Source organism: Brachionichthys hirsutus, chromosome 4 (genome assembly GCF_040956055.1).
Source record: "Brachionichthys hirsutus isolate HB-005 chromosome 4, CSIRO-AGI_Bhir_v1, whole genome shotgun sequence".
Lineage (NCBI taxonomy): Eukaryota > Metazoa > Chordata > Actinopteri > Lophiiformes > Brachionichthyidae > Brachionichthys > Brachionichthys hirsutus.
Genome location: NC_090900.1, coordinates 16,376,593 through 16,391,468, shown reverse-complemented (window position 1 = coordinate 16,391,468; position 14,876 = coordinate 16,376,593). Strand labels below are relative to the sequence as shown.

At 51.9% G+C, this 14,876-nt stretch overlaps 1 protein-coding gene across 1 annotated transcript; it reads left to right on the top strand.

The window, feature by feature from the left end:
- Positions 1 to 203: 203 nt before the first annotated feature.
- Positions 204 to 5,104, top strand: zbtb34 (zinc finger and BTB domain containing 34). Its single transcript, XM_068738741.1, has 2 exons — positions 204 to 245; positions 3,557 to 5,104. The coding sequence occupies exons 1-2, from the start codon at positions 228 to 230 to the stop codon at positions 5,102 to 5,104; spliced, it is 1,566 nt and encodes a 521-aa protein (XP_068594842.1). The 5' UTR covers positions 204 to 227.
- Positions 5,105 to 14,876: the final 9,772 nt, after the last annotated feature.

Here is a 14,876-nt window from a genome sequence, read left to right as displayed (position 1 = left end):
GCCACGCACGAAGTGTCGTGGAAGTGGACGCGGCTCGGTAAACATCGCGACCGGGACCGGGACCGGGACCGGGACCGGGACGGCGAGGGAGGGGTCGGAACGGAACACCGAGACGGAACGAGCACTTCCTGTTGATGCGAAGCTGCAGCTGCAGCACATCTGGAGCGCAGCGGAGCGGGGAGGCCTGGCCGTGTTAGCGCGCTGCGGAGCGGAATGGGCACCGGTTCATGCTGATCTGGAACACGGTGAGTTCGGTGGACGTTACCGTCTCACACCGGAGACCGGCTCGCGGTTGTAGCTGCGCTTTAATGGCGGGAATATTTGCTTGTTGACCGTCCGTTAGCGACTGAATGCTAGCTCGGGCTAGCCGCTACTTAGCACTGCTTGTCGAGCTAGTCGCTAGCGAGCTAGCATCTGAGCTATTCCGACTGACAGCCGACGTCGCTGTCCGCTCGACGCTGGAATGAAGTACCGCGACCGATGTCGAACTTGAGTTCGGTTCGGCTCGGTTCGGCTCGGTTCGGCTTTAGTCGTGACGGAACTATGAGCCAGTCGCCATTACGTGTCAGGGGGGGTGACTGAACTACCTGCTCGGTTCGGAGGGGCTTCGCAGCTAAGCTAGCCAGTGTTTGTGGGTTCGGCCCTTGGACCCGGTATTGTTAGTAGTAATCTGTCTAACGGTTCGGTGGGAGCAGAATGAAACGGTGCGGACCGGTTTACGGAGAATCCGGTGTTTCTGACGGTCGAGCTAATGCTAACGCATCAATAGCTGGCTAGCATTCCAAACAGAATGGTCAGAAATAAAGTTTGAGACAACGCACGAATGCGTCCCAGCGAGTCAGGTGCGTGTGCGCGTGCGTGTGCTCGACCGTCAGTCACATCTGCCCCCCCCCCCCCCCCCCATCTGGATAGGCTGGAACGCGACGTCGGCGTGGCGGAACATCGCTCGGCCCGTTTCAGCAAAGAACCTCAGAACATCGGGCGTTTCGGGGAGCGCTGGAAGAGGCCGGCCGACCGACGTTACGGTAAACAGCTGTTTGGTTGAAGTTCTCTTCTACCTTCAAGGTAAATCCGTTTGGTGTGTCGCAGGGATTAAGTGCAGCGGGATTATATCACGATAATCTGATCGGATTGAAATGCCCTTTAGCCCAAGTTTAATGGTTAATATTCTTCCTTTATTCTCTTTGCTCCTCTTCATCTGATGAGCGCGTGACTGGGTAGAAATATACAAGTGAGTATCTATCCATTCATTTACTCCCAGGAACTCGCCCTGGGGCCCAGAACCAGCGTCCCGGTTTCTCACCGACGTCCCCCATCTTATTCTCGCATCAATAAACGTTGATGCGAGTAAAAATCGAGTCTTTTTTAATCTCGTTTTCCATCCTCGGCTCCCCTCCCCACCGTGAAGCGGTTCTGTTCTGGGTCGGTTCCGTCCCACAGGCTGTTTGTCAGACGGTGTAGAAATCAAACGCCGCTTGTTTTCCGACCGCTTTCATGTGTTGTCTTGTTTTACACGCCATGCGCACGCTATGCATTGAAGAATGCGTGTCCCGTCTGCGCGCCAAGCCGAGGGCGTGCACGGAAGGCTTCAGCTCGCGTTCAGGTCCGTCTGGTTTGATAATTGATCCTAACTGATTTGTTTCTGCTGCTTTATGCATGGAACGAATGTGAGGCGTGGCTGCAGGAGAATCGCCTCGTTGTCTCTCCGTACGCGACGCGTATGTAAGACGTGTATTTAGTAGCTGCTGAAGCCGTTGAGAAATAAATATATGTCAAAGGTGCGTTGTGGTGAAGCCGCCACGCCCTTTCCCGGGCTCGGTGGGCGTGGTTGCCCAATCGCCACCCTGATGGCTGCGTCTCAGCTGGGCCGGCGCCATTCATCACGCCTGCTGTTGTATAGAGCTGCTGCTAATGGGCAGGTGAAGATAATGACCCCCCCCCCCCCCCCCGACACACACGTGGCACTTCGGACAGGCGTCTTGGTGACCTTCAGCGACTAGAGGAAGTGTGTCTCGTCCCAGAGCTCTGCCAGGGGCTCGATGTGAGCGGCGTGGAGGCGGGGCAGGTGGAGGCGGGGCAGAGTTCACCTGCACTGGCAAACTAAGGTTTTAATTTCTTCTAGAAACACTAAACTTCACAAAAGGAGCAGCGAAACTTTGTTTCAGAGGCGTAGTTGATATCCGTAAATATTTGACAAACCAGGACGAGGCTCCGCCTTATTGCCTAGGGGGAGGGGTTTAAGATAGCGTGAGTGTTGTGGCTAGTTTCTGAGAGAATACAAACCGGCAACACCCAAATCCAAATCTGTTTACTCGAGGCCTTCATGGTGCTTTGTGCCGAATCCGTAGTGATTCGTGGCTGCTCGACTCCACACACAGACGCCGCGTGCAGATGAGCGTGCACGTGCAGAAAGCACGGCTGCTCGTTAAACCGCAGGCTGACAGGTGAGGCTCATTGTGCTTTGTGACCTACCTGGCCACCTACACACACCTACACACACCTACACACACCTACACACACCTACACACACCTACACACACCTACACACACCTACACACACCTACACACCCCGGCGGGCGCCGCCACTCATGGATTGTAGACGCTCCACTCCTCTGCTGTTGGTAAGGAACGTTCCACAGTCCACTTGTTACTGTTTGGTTCTCCTGACTGGGACCGGGAACGTGTCCAGTCGAGCGTCAGAGGGACCCGGCAGCATCCTGAAGACGGTACCGGTGTTCTCTCCTCATGGCCAGGTGATCGGACCTGCACGGTTAAACGAGCAGCGCTAACGCCGCCCTCCTGTCAGGAAACTGGGATCCCAGATCTCCCCAGATCTCCCCAGATTCCCGAGCCTTTGTTGTTGCCAGCAATTAGTGGTTGCTATAACGACAAAGCAAACCGGGAAACATTATCTTTGAACTCTTTAAATCCGTTTTAAAATTTGATGCTGTAAACCGGAGTGAAACCTGTGTGGATGGAGTCTGATGTAAAACCGATGTCGGAGTGAGACGTGTCACTATAGACCCCCCCCCCGCCCCCCCACCAGACATCCTGGCAGTTGTACGTGACAGACTCAGTTCCATATGACGCAACTAGACCAACAGCCTTCCAGAACCTTTCGTGCTGGTTCTCCTAGCGGAACCAGATTTTCCTCTTTCTTTGCCAGATGTGTTCTATACGCGGCGTGTGACGCTACGCTCCTGCGGAGCGACCACGGCCGTGCACGCACAATCCTCTCGGCTCAAACAGGAAGACGCTGGCGCTGTGAATCCTCGAGTTTCAAGTGTTTTCGGCTTGAATTGTCTTTTTGTTCTGGCACGGCCGAAAAGGTTCCGTTGTTTTTGGCAGGATAGTCTTCGTTCCAGCGTTTGCCATGTGTTGCTTTTAAAATGAAAGCCCAGATGAAGGGCTGCTGGCGTGGGCCTGATCCCACCCGGGGCCCCCTGCTGCTTCCTGCTTGCCCTCCCGAACGGGACGCGTGTTTTAGTTCTTTTATTGTGAGATGTCCCTTTCACAAGCTGCTGCTTTATTCCCGTTCTCCCTCTTTCCTCCTCAGGCTGCCGACAAACTGGAGAAACGCATCCAAGAAATGGACGACGGCAGCTACATCGAGTTCGATGTGCCGGAGTTCAGCAACACGGTTCTGACCCAGCTCAATGAGCTGCGACTGCAAGGGAAGTTGTGTGACATCATCGTGCACATTCAGGGCCAGCCGTTCCAGGCCCACAAGGCCGTGCTGGCGGCCAGCTCGCCCTACTTTCGTGACCACTCGGCTCTCAGCACCATGAGTGGCCTTTCCATCTCGGTCATCAAAAGCCCCGAGGTGTTTGAGCGGCTCCTGGCGTTCTGCTACACGGGTCACATGTCCCTGCAGCTCAAGGATATCATCAGTTTCCTCACTGCCGCCAGCTTTCTGCAGATGCAGGCCATCATCGACAAGTGTACCCAGATCCTGGAGAGCATCCACTCCAAGATCAGCATCCCGGTGGGCGTGTGCAGCCCAGAGAAGGAGGCGGAGCTGAGCAGCAACGGGCTCGACGACAGCAACCTCTTTATAAACCCGACCCAGATCTCCCCCCCGTACTACGCCCGACAGAGCCAGGCGGGCCACGAAGCGCGCGTGGAGCTGGCGAGGAAAGGCCCGGGGGGGCGGCAGCAGGAGGAAGGCCAGTCGGACAGAGGCAGCAGCGATGGCGTGTCGGAGCACGACGCTCCAAGCATGGAGGGAGAAATGGAGCAGGTGGAACTGATCGGCAAAGACGGGTTAATCACAGACGTCCAGGTGAAGGTGGAGAAGGTGGACAGGCCCACGTACTCGGACAGCTCCTCGGCCGGCGATGACGGCTACCACACGGAGCTGGTGGATGGCGAGCAGGTGTTGGCTGTTAGCGTGGGTTCTCACGGACCCATCGTCCAGTCCGCCACCTATTCCTACTCGGGGCTGTCCACCCCGTGTTTCGTCAACCTCAGCAGCTCCAGCCCTTCCCGCTCCATCCTCAGTGGCTACAGAGGGGGGCGAGCCAGGGTCAAGCGCACCGTGGCCGTCCCAGCAGGCACGCTGGATCACGCCAAACCGGGCTTGGAAGACGGCGAGCCGGCCGCGGGCTTGGAGAACGACGTGAGGGAGCGCAGCCTACGGACCCAGTGGTACCCCTACAACGAGAGGCTGGTGTGCATCTACTGCGGAAAGACCTTCAACCAGAAGGGGAGCCTGGATCGCCACATGCGCCTCCACATGGGCATCACCCCCTTCGTCTGCAAGTTCTGCGGCAAGAAGTACACGAGGAAAGACCAGCTGGAGTACCACATCCGTGGACACACGGACAACAAGCCCTTCCACTGCCAGATCTGTGGGAAGTGCTTCCCGTTTCAGGGCACCCTCAACCAGCACATGAGGAAGAAGCATATGGGAGTGACGGCCAACAGCAGCCACGCGGACTCTCCAGAGCGGACGGAGGCCAGCCCCGGTCAGAAGGACCGCCAGGGCGTGTCGGGGGGCGTGGCCTTTGAGGCACAATATGCAGAAGAGGCACCAGCCAATGGTATAGAGGGGAGTCCAAAATGCAGTCTGGAGCGTGCACAAGCATCAAGATGTGATTTCTAGGCCCTGCTTCAGGTTAAGGAAGCTTTAAGAGATGTTTTAAGTCCACTTAGCGGGCGTCTTTTCTCCGTTGAATCACCGTCGACGTCGATTTTGGTGAAAGGTAGATGTAGAATGCAAAGGGGGGGGGGCTTTCTATAAGCGATGCTTTCAGGGGAAGGGAGGAACAACATAACTATTCTGTAAGGAGGTCACAATAATCAAGACTCCTCTTCTCTTTTCTCTTTCATGTTTTTAAGCATATTTCCAGAGTTCTATAGGCATGTTGCAATAATCGATAATGTGAACGCTCTGCTTGAGATGCTCCTCGTATCACCTTTTTACCTGACCTGTTTTTGCACACGTGGCCACACGAGGCTACGCCTTCACCAGGAATGGCTTTCCTGGCAGTGCAAAGCTTCGTGTGACACATCCATTCAATGCCTCATCTTCATCCTCATCCTCACCCTCATCACTCAGTGTTTTAACTTATTAAACTCACCAGGTTCTACCTCATAGCCAAGAACCTACCACAGGCGTGTTCGGTTTGAGAATGGTTCTCGCTTCGGCCTAACCCTGTACAGAACTCTCAACACGAAGCCTTGTTACTTACAGGACATACTGGGACGGGGACAAAGTCCTGGTCAGCTGTTTCATGGTCCGGCAGCTTAGCCTGATGGGACGGGGACAAAGTCCTGGTCAGCTGTTTCATGGTCCGGCAGCTTAGCCTGATGGTTAAGAAGGTGTTACGTCAGGAGTGCATTAAATATGCTAACTTTCTTTTGTTTTTGGTGATGGAGAGAGAATGGAGTAAGAAAATGTCTACTGGAGCCCTCAGTGGGCCGCGGCCCGGTTCCAACCCGGTTCCGGCCCGGTTCATCCATGTGATGGGTGGCGAGCGTCCTTCGTGTTGATGCTCGGTTGTACGTGTGACTTGCTTTGTCCGGAGGTAGACGAGATCGGCCCTGGATCCGTTGGCGTGAATCTCCGTAGTAGACGAGTCTGAATAATATGCAAATGGAAGATCAAAGGAATGTCAGCCATTGGGAGGCGGGCTCGCTCTCGTCCGCGATGTGAACCAGCTGTTGCTTTGCTTCCTGCTCTGCCTTGGTTGGGGGTCAAATGCTAGATTTAAGTGAAATGTTAGAGGTGAGCGTTCGTCCAAAGTATTGATGCACTTTGCAGTTTTTGGTGGTGGGGGGGGTGGGGGGGTGTATGCTGTTTCCCGTCTTGATTCTGATGCAGCCGTGGAGGAAATGTAGTGACCTATGAGGAGTCTCTGCGACCGCGTGAATACGATTGGCTACAACGATTCATACCGTGGGATCAGTTTATAAAGACTTTAATCCCTTGTGATCTGCGTTCCCAGTATCCGGCACTTCAAGGTTCTATTTATCCTGCTTTCTTATTGGCTACCCAGCCGTTCTAATGCCTTCTTAAACGAGCGCCTGTTCTATGCTTCCCCATCCGGTCCACGCAGAACTGTGCCCACGGAACGACGCCGTCGGCGCCGGCTTCGGTTCGCTCCTTTCCTTCCACTGAATGTTCTGTCATCACCGAGTCAAGATGGCAACCCAAAACGTCTGGGGCTTCTTCACGGACGTCGATGTAGCTAGCGTTCCATTATGTCTTTGTGCTGCACCGTCTGTCTGTCGACCCGTTCAGGTGAATGTTTGCCAGCTAGCGTCCGCCGCGGGGCGGCGGGGTGTAACGGTTTCTCAGTAGGAACCTTCTCAACCTTCACGCAGAAACGAGGAGCAGATTGCTCAAAGAACTTCGTGCCAAGAGTTCACACCAAAGACTAATGTCAAAGGTAAATTGTCTGTGTTGCATAATCGATGCTCCATAGAGGAACGGTTCTGTTCTCGACCCGCCCCGGTGCCGATGGAACAGTTCTGTCGCAGCGTTGGCCTGAAAATGTGTCCAAATCTAATAAATAAGAATAACGTTTGTAGAACAGAAAACAAGATATTCAGCCAAAGTGAATAAAGCAGCGGAGCTAGGTCTGCGGCGGTGCTAGCGGTGCTAGCGGTGCCGGCGGTGCTAGCTCTGATGGCGTAGCAAAGGCTAGGCGTAAAGCCTCTTCCGTCAGACTCTGCTCTCGAAGCTTCTGCAGACGCGTTTACTCGGTTTTGGTGTTTCCATCGTCTCCAGATGTTCAGCAGCTGCTGTGAAGCTGTCGGTTTAACCGAGGACGAGTTCCCTCTGTTGGACAGGAAGGGACGTTTCCCAGCTTCAAACAATCACCGATGGAAGATTAGAACAATCTGCAGAGATGTCTCGAGGGAAGCCATAGAAACCGGCCGATAGAAAAGTTGTGCAATACGTACTGTAATCGTTTAAATGTACGCAAAACGTGAAAACGGGCTTCTGGAGACGAGTGCCTTGCCACGAGCTTTACCTGCAGAATCCGGCACCAGGTGACTGGGCCTGTCCTTTTAACCGGATTGAGGAGATTATTAAAGAATACGGCGACGCCCCGTATCATGAAGCGGTGCCAACAATGCTAGAAATGAATTCACGCCATTTTTCTTTCTGTTCGTCGTGTTGTCTGTTCCAGATATTTTCGTTTAAATCTTGCGACTCGGTGTCGTGCGGTGGATTCTGATTGGATGAGAGAGGACTCTGTCCCTCCTCTCCTCCCACTGAGGACAATCTTCGCGTGTACTGTCGGCGTTCAGTGATGCGTGGGAATCTGCTTCCTGGAGAACAGGAAACCCTCGTACGCTGGAGCTTTGAGCGTCGCTTGACCACAAACCTGCATAAAATAGCCGATGAATCGTTCATTTGCGTCATTAATTGGTACTTTCAGTCCATCCAGAAAGTCCCGTTTGTCTTTCGTTGCCCTGAACAGACTCCGATATAAAGGCCCCAATCCCCGGCCGAGGGACTCGTCCCCCTGAAATGGTGCTTTTACGCTAGCCTCAAATCTTTTCTAATAAAGAAACCTCCACATAAACCTCATCAAAGGAACGTATTTAAATCTTTTTCATGATGCAGAAGCGACGGAACCTGACGCGAACGTTCTCCCCACGCCTCTGAGAAGATCAGGAGATGCTTTATGGGCCAGGAAGTGTTTACAAGGAAGGCTGTCGGACTACTCTTTGAAATTGCAGCTCGTCCTATCCTTTTTGTAATAAACTCAACTTCAGGTAGTTTACAAACACTGATACAGGCTTACGAAGTCTTCCACGGCGTCTGTCAGTTTCTGTCCACTGTGTATTTTATGTACTTAAAGAGCAATAACCTTTTTATCATCAAACCCTTCGGCATCTTGGCCTGGATCAAAGTGAACGTCGGAGCTCATTCGCTGTCGGACGGAACTATTTCATAGATTTTATATCTTTTCTGAAACGTTGGAAAACCTCTGCTTCAGAAAAATCCAAAAACACGTGAATGAGAACGAGCCGAACGAACGGGCGGGTCCAGAGCTGCACCTCCAGCTGTGTCAAAGGGATTTTTGGGCTGCATAGCCACTGTTCCGGGGTGGGGGGGGGCGTGCGCCGTCCCGTCCATGGTCGGCGGTCTCCTGGAGCTGTTCTGTATCGGCGGGGACGGCCCGGTCCGTTCCGGCTGGCCCCTGACGCTGCACTACGTGTCTCCGGCTCATTCGGAGACAAACCTTAGAACTCAGGGTATCTAGTGTTGGACGTGGTCTCCGGACGGACCCCCCCACGGCCCTAGTTTAATCGAGCACTTCTCTTCAGGGCGTCAGTCAGTTCCCAAACATTCTGCCTCAGAGTCTCAATGAGTCCATAATTCCCACCGGAGAGCCCGACCCGACCCGGACCGGACCGGGACCGGGCTTCCCGTTCTGTCCACTCTACACACAACCTCACAAACCCAACTGTGAACCTCAGAACTCTACTGTTTTGTACAACTATGAAGTAAATGAAGCTCGAGCTGACATATCTATTGCCATTTATGAATTCATTTTATAGCATGAAATAAAATATATTTATTCAAATTATATATTTTACTCATAATCATTCTGTGCTGCTTCATTTTTGGTTCTTAAGCTTGTAAATTGCTTTTTTATTATGGAAGAAATGTCAACAAAATAATGCGTTTGTAAAATAAAGACGCTGATTTGGCTCTGGTTTGTATTTTGTGTGTCTTCACGGTTCTGTTTACATGAAAACCCGGCGGTTCTGGCTGGACCTCAGCTTTCAGATCGGATCAGATGGATCCAGACTCGAGAGGGTTCCTTGTTTACGCATTATTTACTGTTTATTTAGCAGGGATAAAACCAACAAACCAGGATCTGGATCCTGATTGGTTTGTCTTCCTGACAGCTGGAACAATGATCAGGAATTATTTTGATGCGGGACAAACACACTTTGTTCCACAATAAGGGCAAAACATCTGGACTCTGACTCGGTTCTCTTACCTGCCTCCAGTCTGAAGGACAGTGCTTCTGTCCAATCAGCATCCAGATCCTGGTCACCACAGGTGCCTCCCTTCTCCGGTAAGGCCGTTTTGTGTTTTGCCCTTCAGGGCCACCGTACAAAGACCCAGAAGGTTCTGGATCCTGTTCTGTGGAGACATAAATCCAAACATTGTGAGGAACCAGAAGCTGGCGTTTGGATCTGGATTAGGTTGAAGAAGAACTGGAGCTGCACCGAAGACACTTATTATCTGTTATTGATCGGTTTAAACTGACCTTGTGTGAGTTGATCAGCACAAACAGCTGATCAACTCACTGCATGTCGGGGTGGAACAGTTTTGCTTCCGGTTGGACGTCTGACGCATTTGCACCTTGGAGCCGCTGGAGGGCGCCAGAGGTCAACCTGACCGCGAGTTCACCGATGGCGGACTCGAGGCTCCACGCGGCTGTCGGTGTCCCGCCACGCTTTAGTGGGCTTTGTTAGCTGATAATTAGCTAACCAGACGGTGAAGCGAGCGACCCGAGAACACAGAACAGTAAATGACTTTATTCCCAGATGGCAGGTAATTATTTTAATTGGTCGCTGTCTTCCTGCTGGATTAGCGGTCAGATTCTGCGCCTGGCCCTCAGCGGCGCCTCCCGGAGCGTTCCTACCGTCGGTGGCTAGCTTCCAGCAGCTAAATGACGGATGAACCACCCAACTGGCCGCAAGGACGTTTCCCTAAAATAGTTTCAGGCTGCAGATTCTTCACTAAGAATGGTTTGTTCCTCCGATAAACGTGAGACGCTAACAGGCTAGACGGTAACCTCTGGCCTTTTGACTAACGGCGCTTCCTGTGCTCGGCCCGTGGATGCTAACGTCATGACGAGCCGGAGGAAGAATGAAGCTAACATCTACCACGGCTAGCAGGTGAGCTGACATCTCTTCTTGCTATGTGGCGTTAATGTATGCTTCCGTCTGTTTACCGTTTCTGCTGACGGACCGCCGTGATGTCGCGCGGGCTGCGGAAGTGACGTAAACAAATCCACAAACAAATGCGTTGGAGGTGTGTCGTCATCGTCTGCAAAGTAGCTTTAAAAAAATCACAGTTTGTGTAACGGAGGAAGAGTTGAATTATTCTGGACACATTTCTGGATTGTTTTTAAAGTTTGGTGAACATTGTGAAGAATAATTAAAGGACAGTTAAATAAAAGATATCCAGATGTAGACAACTTATGATGTTCCACCAATATTCCTAATTGGGTCCCGATCAGGATCTGGATCAGGATCAGGACCAGTCACTGACAGGAATATGTAGCTGAGGTAATTCAATTCAGTCGATGATCTTACATTTACAATTCTGGAAAAATGTCTATATATTTTTACTTTATCTCATAAATTATTGCTAAAGTGTGTTTCCAGGGTGGAGGAATAATGTGGTTTTCCCTGATCTGACAGTCGGATCTGAGCAGAGCGGCAACAATCCGTCAGGGTGTGATGGCGGCGGCGGCGGCGGCGGCGGCGCAGCACGCTCCGAATGCAAGATTTTGTTCGCTGAGAGAAATGTTGTTTGTTCTGGGTTCATCCAGCCGCTGCCAGATGTTAATGATGTTCCTGCGTCTGTGTGGAAGGCGAGGCCTGGAAATGCAGCATTCCGCTGTCAGAAGTCACACATGGAAAAACTTTGAGTCCAGTTGCCATGGAGACATGAATTGTTTCCCCCGTGGGGGCTCCTTCTGTCCCTCCCCAGCAGAGCTTTGTTGGAACAGTGAAATACTGCAAATCTCAAAAATTGAAAACATCCGTCGGCGCTGAGGAACGTTCCTCTCGTCCCCGTCGTTCCCAGTGGAGGAACGTCAAGTGGTGACGGCGGCCTATTGACTAAACATTTCACTGAAACGTTGAGTTTGTGGAAAGAAAGGCTTGAATGAAATGATTCCACGCCACAAGTAATCAGAGGAATGAGGCAGTTCTCCCACAGACGAGCTTCACCGCAGCATTCCTACGTTTACTCGTTTCTTAATTACGCCATTAACTTCATTTCTGACTTTTATTGCGACCTTTTGTTGCCATTGTGTTTCTGACGTGGATTCAGTGGGATCCAGGGATCCAGACACGGGAACGATAGCATAGCTATGGCACCTCCGCGAGAGTCCAGGTTCACACGGTGAAACCGTCCGGGGTCAAGCTGTAAAACAGTCCAGGTTTATACAGTGAAACAGTCCAGGTTCAGATAGTGAAGTGTCTTCACCTTTGTCCATTGCTTGGACGTTTCGGCCTACGTGTCCTCTGCGGTTCTGGTTCGTTATGAAACGCAGCTTTTGGCCGATGCGCGGCGATGAGGTCATCTGTTTATGGCTGGATAAGATTAATGACTATAATGTGTTGATCGTGAAACGGCGTTTAATACGGTTCGTGCCCCGCGGTCACACGGAACCCGACGTATTTGGTTGCTTGGTAGTTGCTAAAGTTATTAACATCTCCTGCTTATGTTACGCCTTCATACGAATAAACATGAAACATTAAAAATAGAGCTGAGTAGCAGAGCCGACATCAGGACCCAGATGGTCCGCAGCTGGCTGGTTCTGAGGAGGTACCACCAGACTCCAGAAGAGCTTCAGGGTCAGGGTCAGCGGATCCCGAGCTGGTGACGGGCCTGAAGAAGAACCGCAGAAGAAGCCGGTCTCCTCGCTGAAGCTGCTCTCTGAGGCAGGAACACCCAGTCGTCCCGTTTCAGCCGCTAAACGCTTCGAGAGTGGATTAAATATAATCCAGATCAATTCTGACCTTCAGTTTTATTCTTCAGAATAATGGACGTTTATTATTTCAGTCCGGTTTTAGGAAAATTGATTCTGATCGGATTGATCAGATCATCGTCTGATAGAAGCAGCCTGATTGGTCCAGAAGCAGCTCCGCAGGAAGCGTCTGTTCTGAGGAACACAGAACGCATTCTGATTGGCTAATTTATTCTGAACCACGCCCCCAGCGAGCTTCTGGCCCGAGCTGGTCGGTTCCCAGATAGAACCCAGAAGCTAGCGAGCTAGCGAGCGAAGCTAACACGTCTTACACACGTGGGACCGAGCGCCAGGCGATCGAGGTCCGAACCTGGTTTGAGCGTTTCTGGTTTCGTCTCTTCGGGATACCGACCGTTCCGAGGCGAACCCACGGAATGCTGATGGTTCCAGTCCCCACTGAGGAACGTGTGCGGCGGCGGTTCCTCCTGGAACGAGTGCTGAAGGTGGAGGTTCAGGACGGTCCTGGAAATGCGGTCGTCTCTATGTTGAGTCAGCTCCTGGTTTTCCATGTTGGTTGGGGGCGGGGGGGGGGGCACGGGCCACCCTCACTGAAGGTTTTCCATCGCGGTGAGTCCTCAGACGTAAACGGCGTCCAAAGTGTCTGTCGTTTCTGTTTATGGAGACGTTTTACCGCCATGAGGCTGATCGACATAGCAGATGCTCCTCAGCCGGGGGAGGGGGTCCGGTTCAAGCGGCGCCTTCCTGACCCGGTGGGGATCCGGTTCAAGCGGCTCCTTCCTGACCCGTCCAGCTTCAGACCGTAACCGTGGCGATCACCATCCACTCGCTCACTGTGATGAGGAAGGAGGCCGTATGTTTCCGCTGTTCGTCGGCGTACTGGAGCTATCGTGCTAGCAGAGGATGCTAGCATGCTAAATGTTAGATTTAAACGCACATTTTTGGCGGTTTTGGCTCCGCCCCCCAGCTGTCTGTGGAAATATCATCGACGCCCCGTAAAGTGAAGGTTTCTGCTTCAGCAGAGGCTGCTGGACGAGTTAGCTTCATTAGCATGTCACATTTCATCTGTCTGCCACACACACACGCACACACACGAACACGCACACACACAAGCACGCACACACAAGCACGCGCACACACACACGCCGTGTTTTTATGCAGCCAGTTTGTGAATAGAAAAAACATTTTTTCATGATTTCCTGACTTTAAATTCTGATGACTTTTATTTTCTTTACAAATTGTTGTATTATTAGTTCAGTCGAGAAATTAAGCTGCTAAATATATTCTAACTAGAAAAGCCCCCAGAGAGCACAGACCTCCCCCAAGCAGCTCGTCCCCCTCCTATCTGGATCTACACCGTCCACATGGTGATCTGGATCAGCACCAGCAGACGTGTTTCATGGTGGTTCAGATCGGACCCCCCCCCCTTTATGACTCTGAGTTCTGGTGTCCGAATTTAATGCAGATTTTACAAGATATTATTTTTTTAAGCCTCCATTATATGTAAATGGGAGAATCCAGATGTTTTTGTATCCAGACTGGAATCTGGATCGCTCTCAGAATGTAATGGATCTAAATTAGACCAGGACCCATATTGAGATTTGTATTGATCCAGATCCATCCAGCAGTTTTCCTGTGCTCCTGCTAGCAGACAGAACCAGAACCTCCTCGGTGCACGTTAGCATGGCAGCAGCGAATCGTGTGACCTGTGGCAGGTTGGGAACGCCTCGAATCAGCAGCGCGGGTCACGTTTGGTACCGACAGGCCCGTACCTGGCGACGCCCTGCACCTTTACCCTAAAGTCCCCTACGAGGCTCGGCACATACCTTCATTGTGTTCCCTGCTCATTCTGCTATGCAGGCTTGTCTCTGAACCGAGGCCCGGTTGGGCGAGGTTTCTACCGACCGTCACTAATCCGACCGCAGCTCCTGACTAACCGTTTTGTACTTGGAACGACGAGGCGAGCAGGTGGACCTTCTCACCTGAAGTCACCTTGGAGCGCCTCACAACGGAGACCTCTTCATTTGGAGACGCACTGAAGGCTGTACACGCTTTATTGCAACGCCACGGTGACATTACATGTTTAAAACATTATTTTACAAATATCTTATGTACAGACTCGCTTAGGATCTATTGACAACAACAAACCGCTCGATTTGTACAGTAAATACAGATGAGAGGATCCTGACCAAAGAAATCAGGATCCAAAGCAGAATAGAAGAGGCAGGATTCTGAAGCGACTCCGTCCTCCGGTCCAGTAAATGTGGGTTCGGTATTAAGGCTGGATAATAAAAGGCACAGTAGCTTGAATATATTTACTTTTTGGCCAGAACATCCAGTAAATGGTCCTATAAATAACACGAAATGCGTTTGGAAGCTGGACTCTGGTACCAGGCAGGACTCGCTGCAGAACCTTTCTGTTTCTTCAGGAACGTCCAATATGTTGTAACTCAGGCATCACTTTAAAAGAGGAGCAAGAGAGGAAATACAACGTGGGACCGAGGAACCGCTGACCGGTCTGGACTAAATATCAAGATATAAATAATAAGGTTGACCCGTAAAAGCTCCACGTCCAGCACCGAGCCGGCTCTGGAGAGATGGAGTCTGAGGACGGGGAGGAGAGCATGTCGTGGGTTCTGGGAGCAGTGGGGGGGTTCCGTTTGGCTCCTGGGCCGC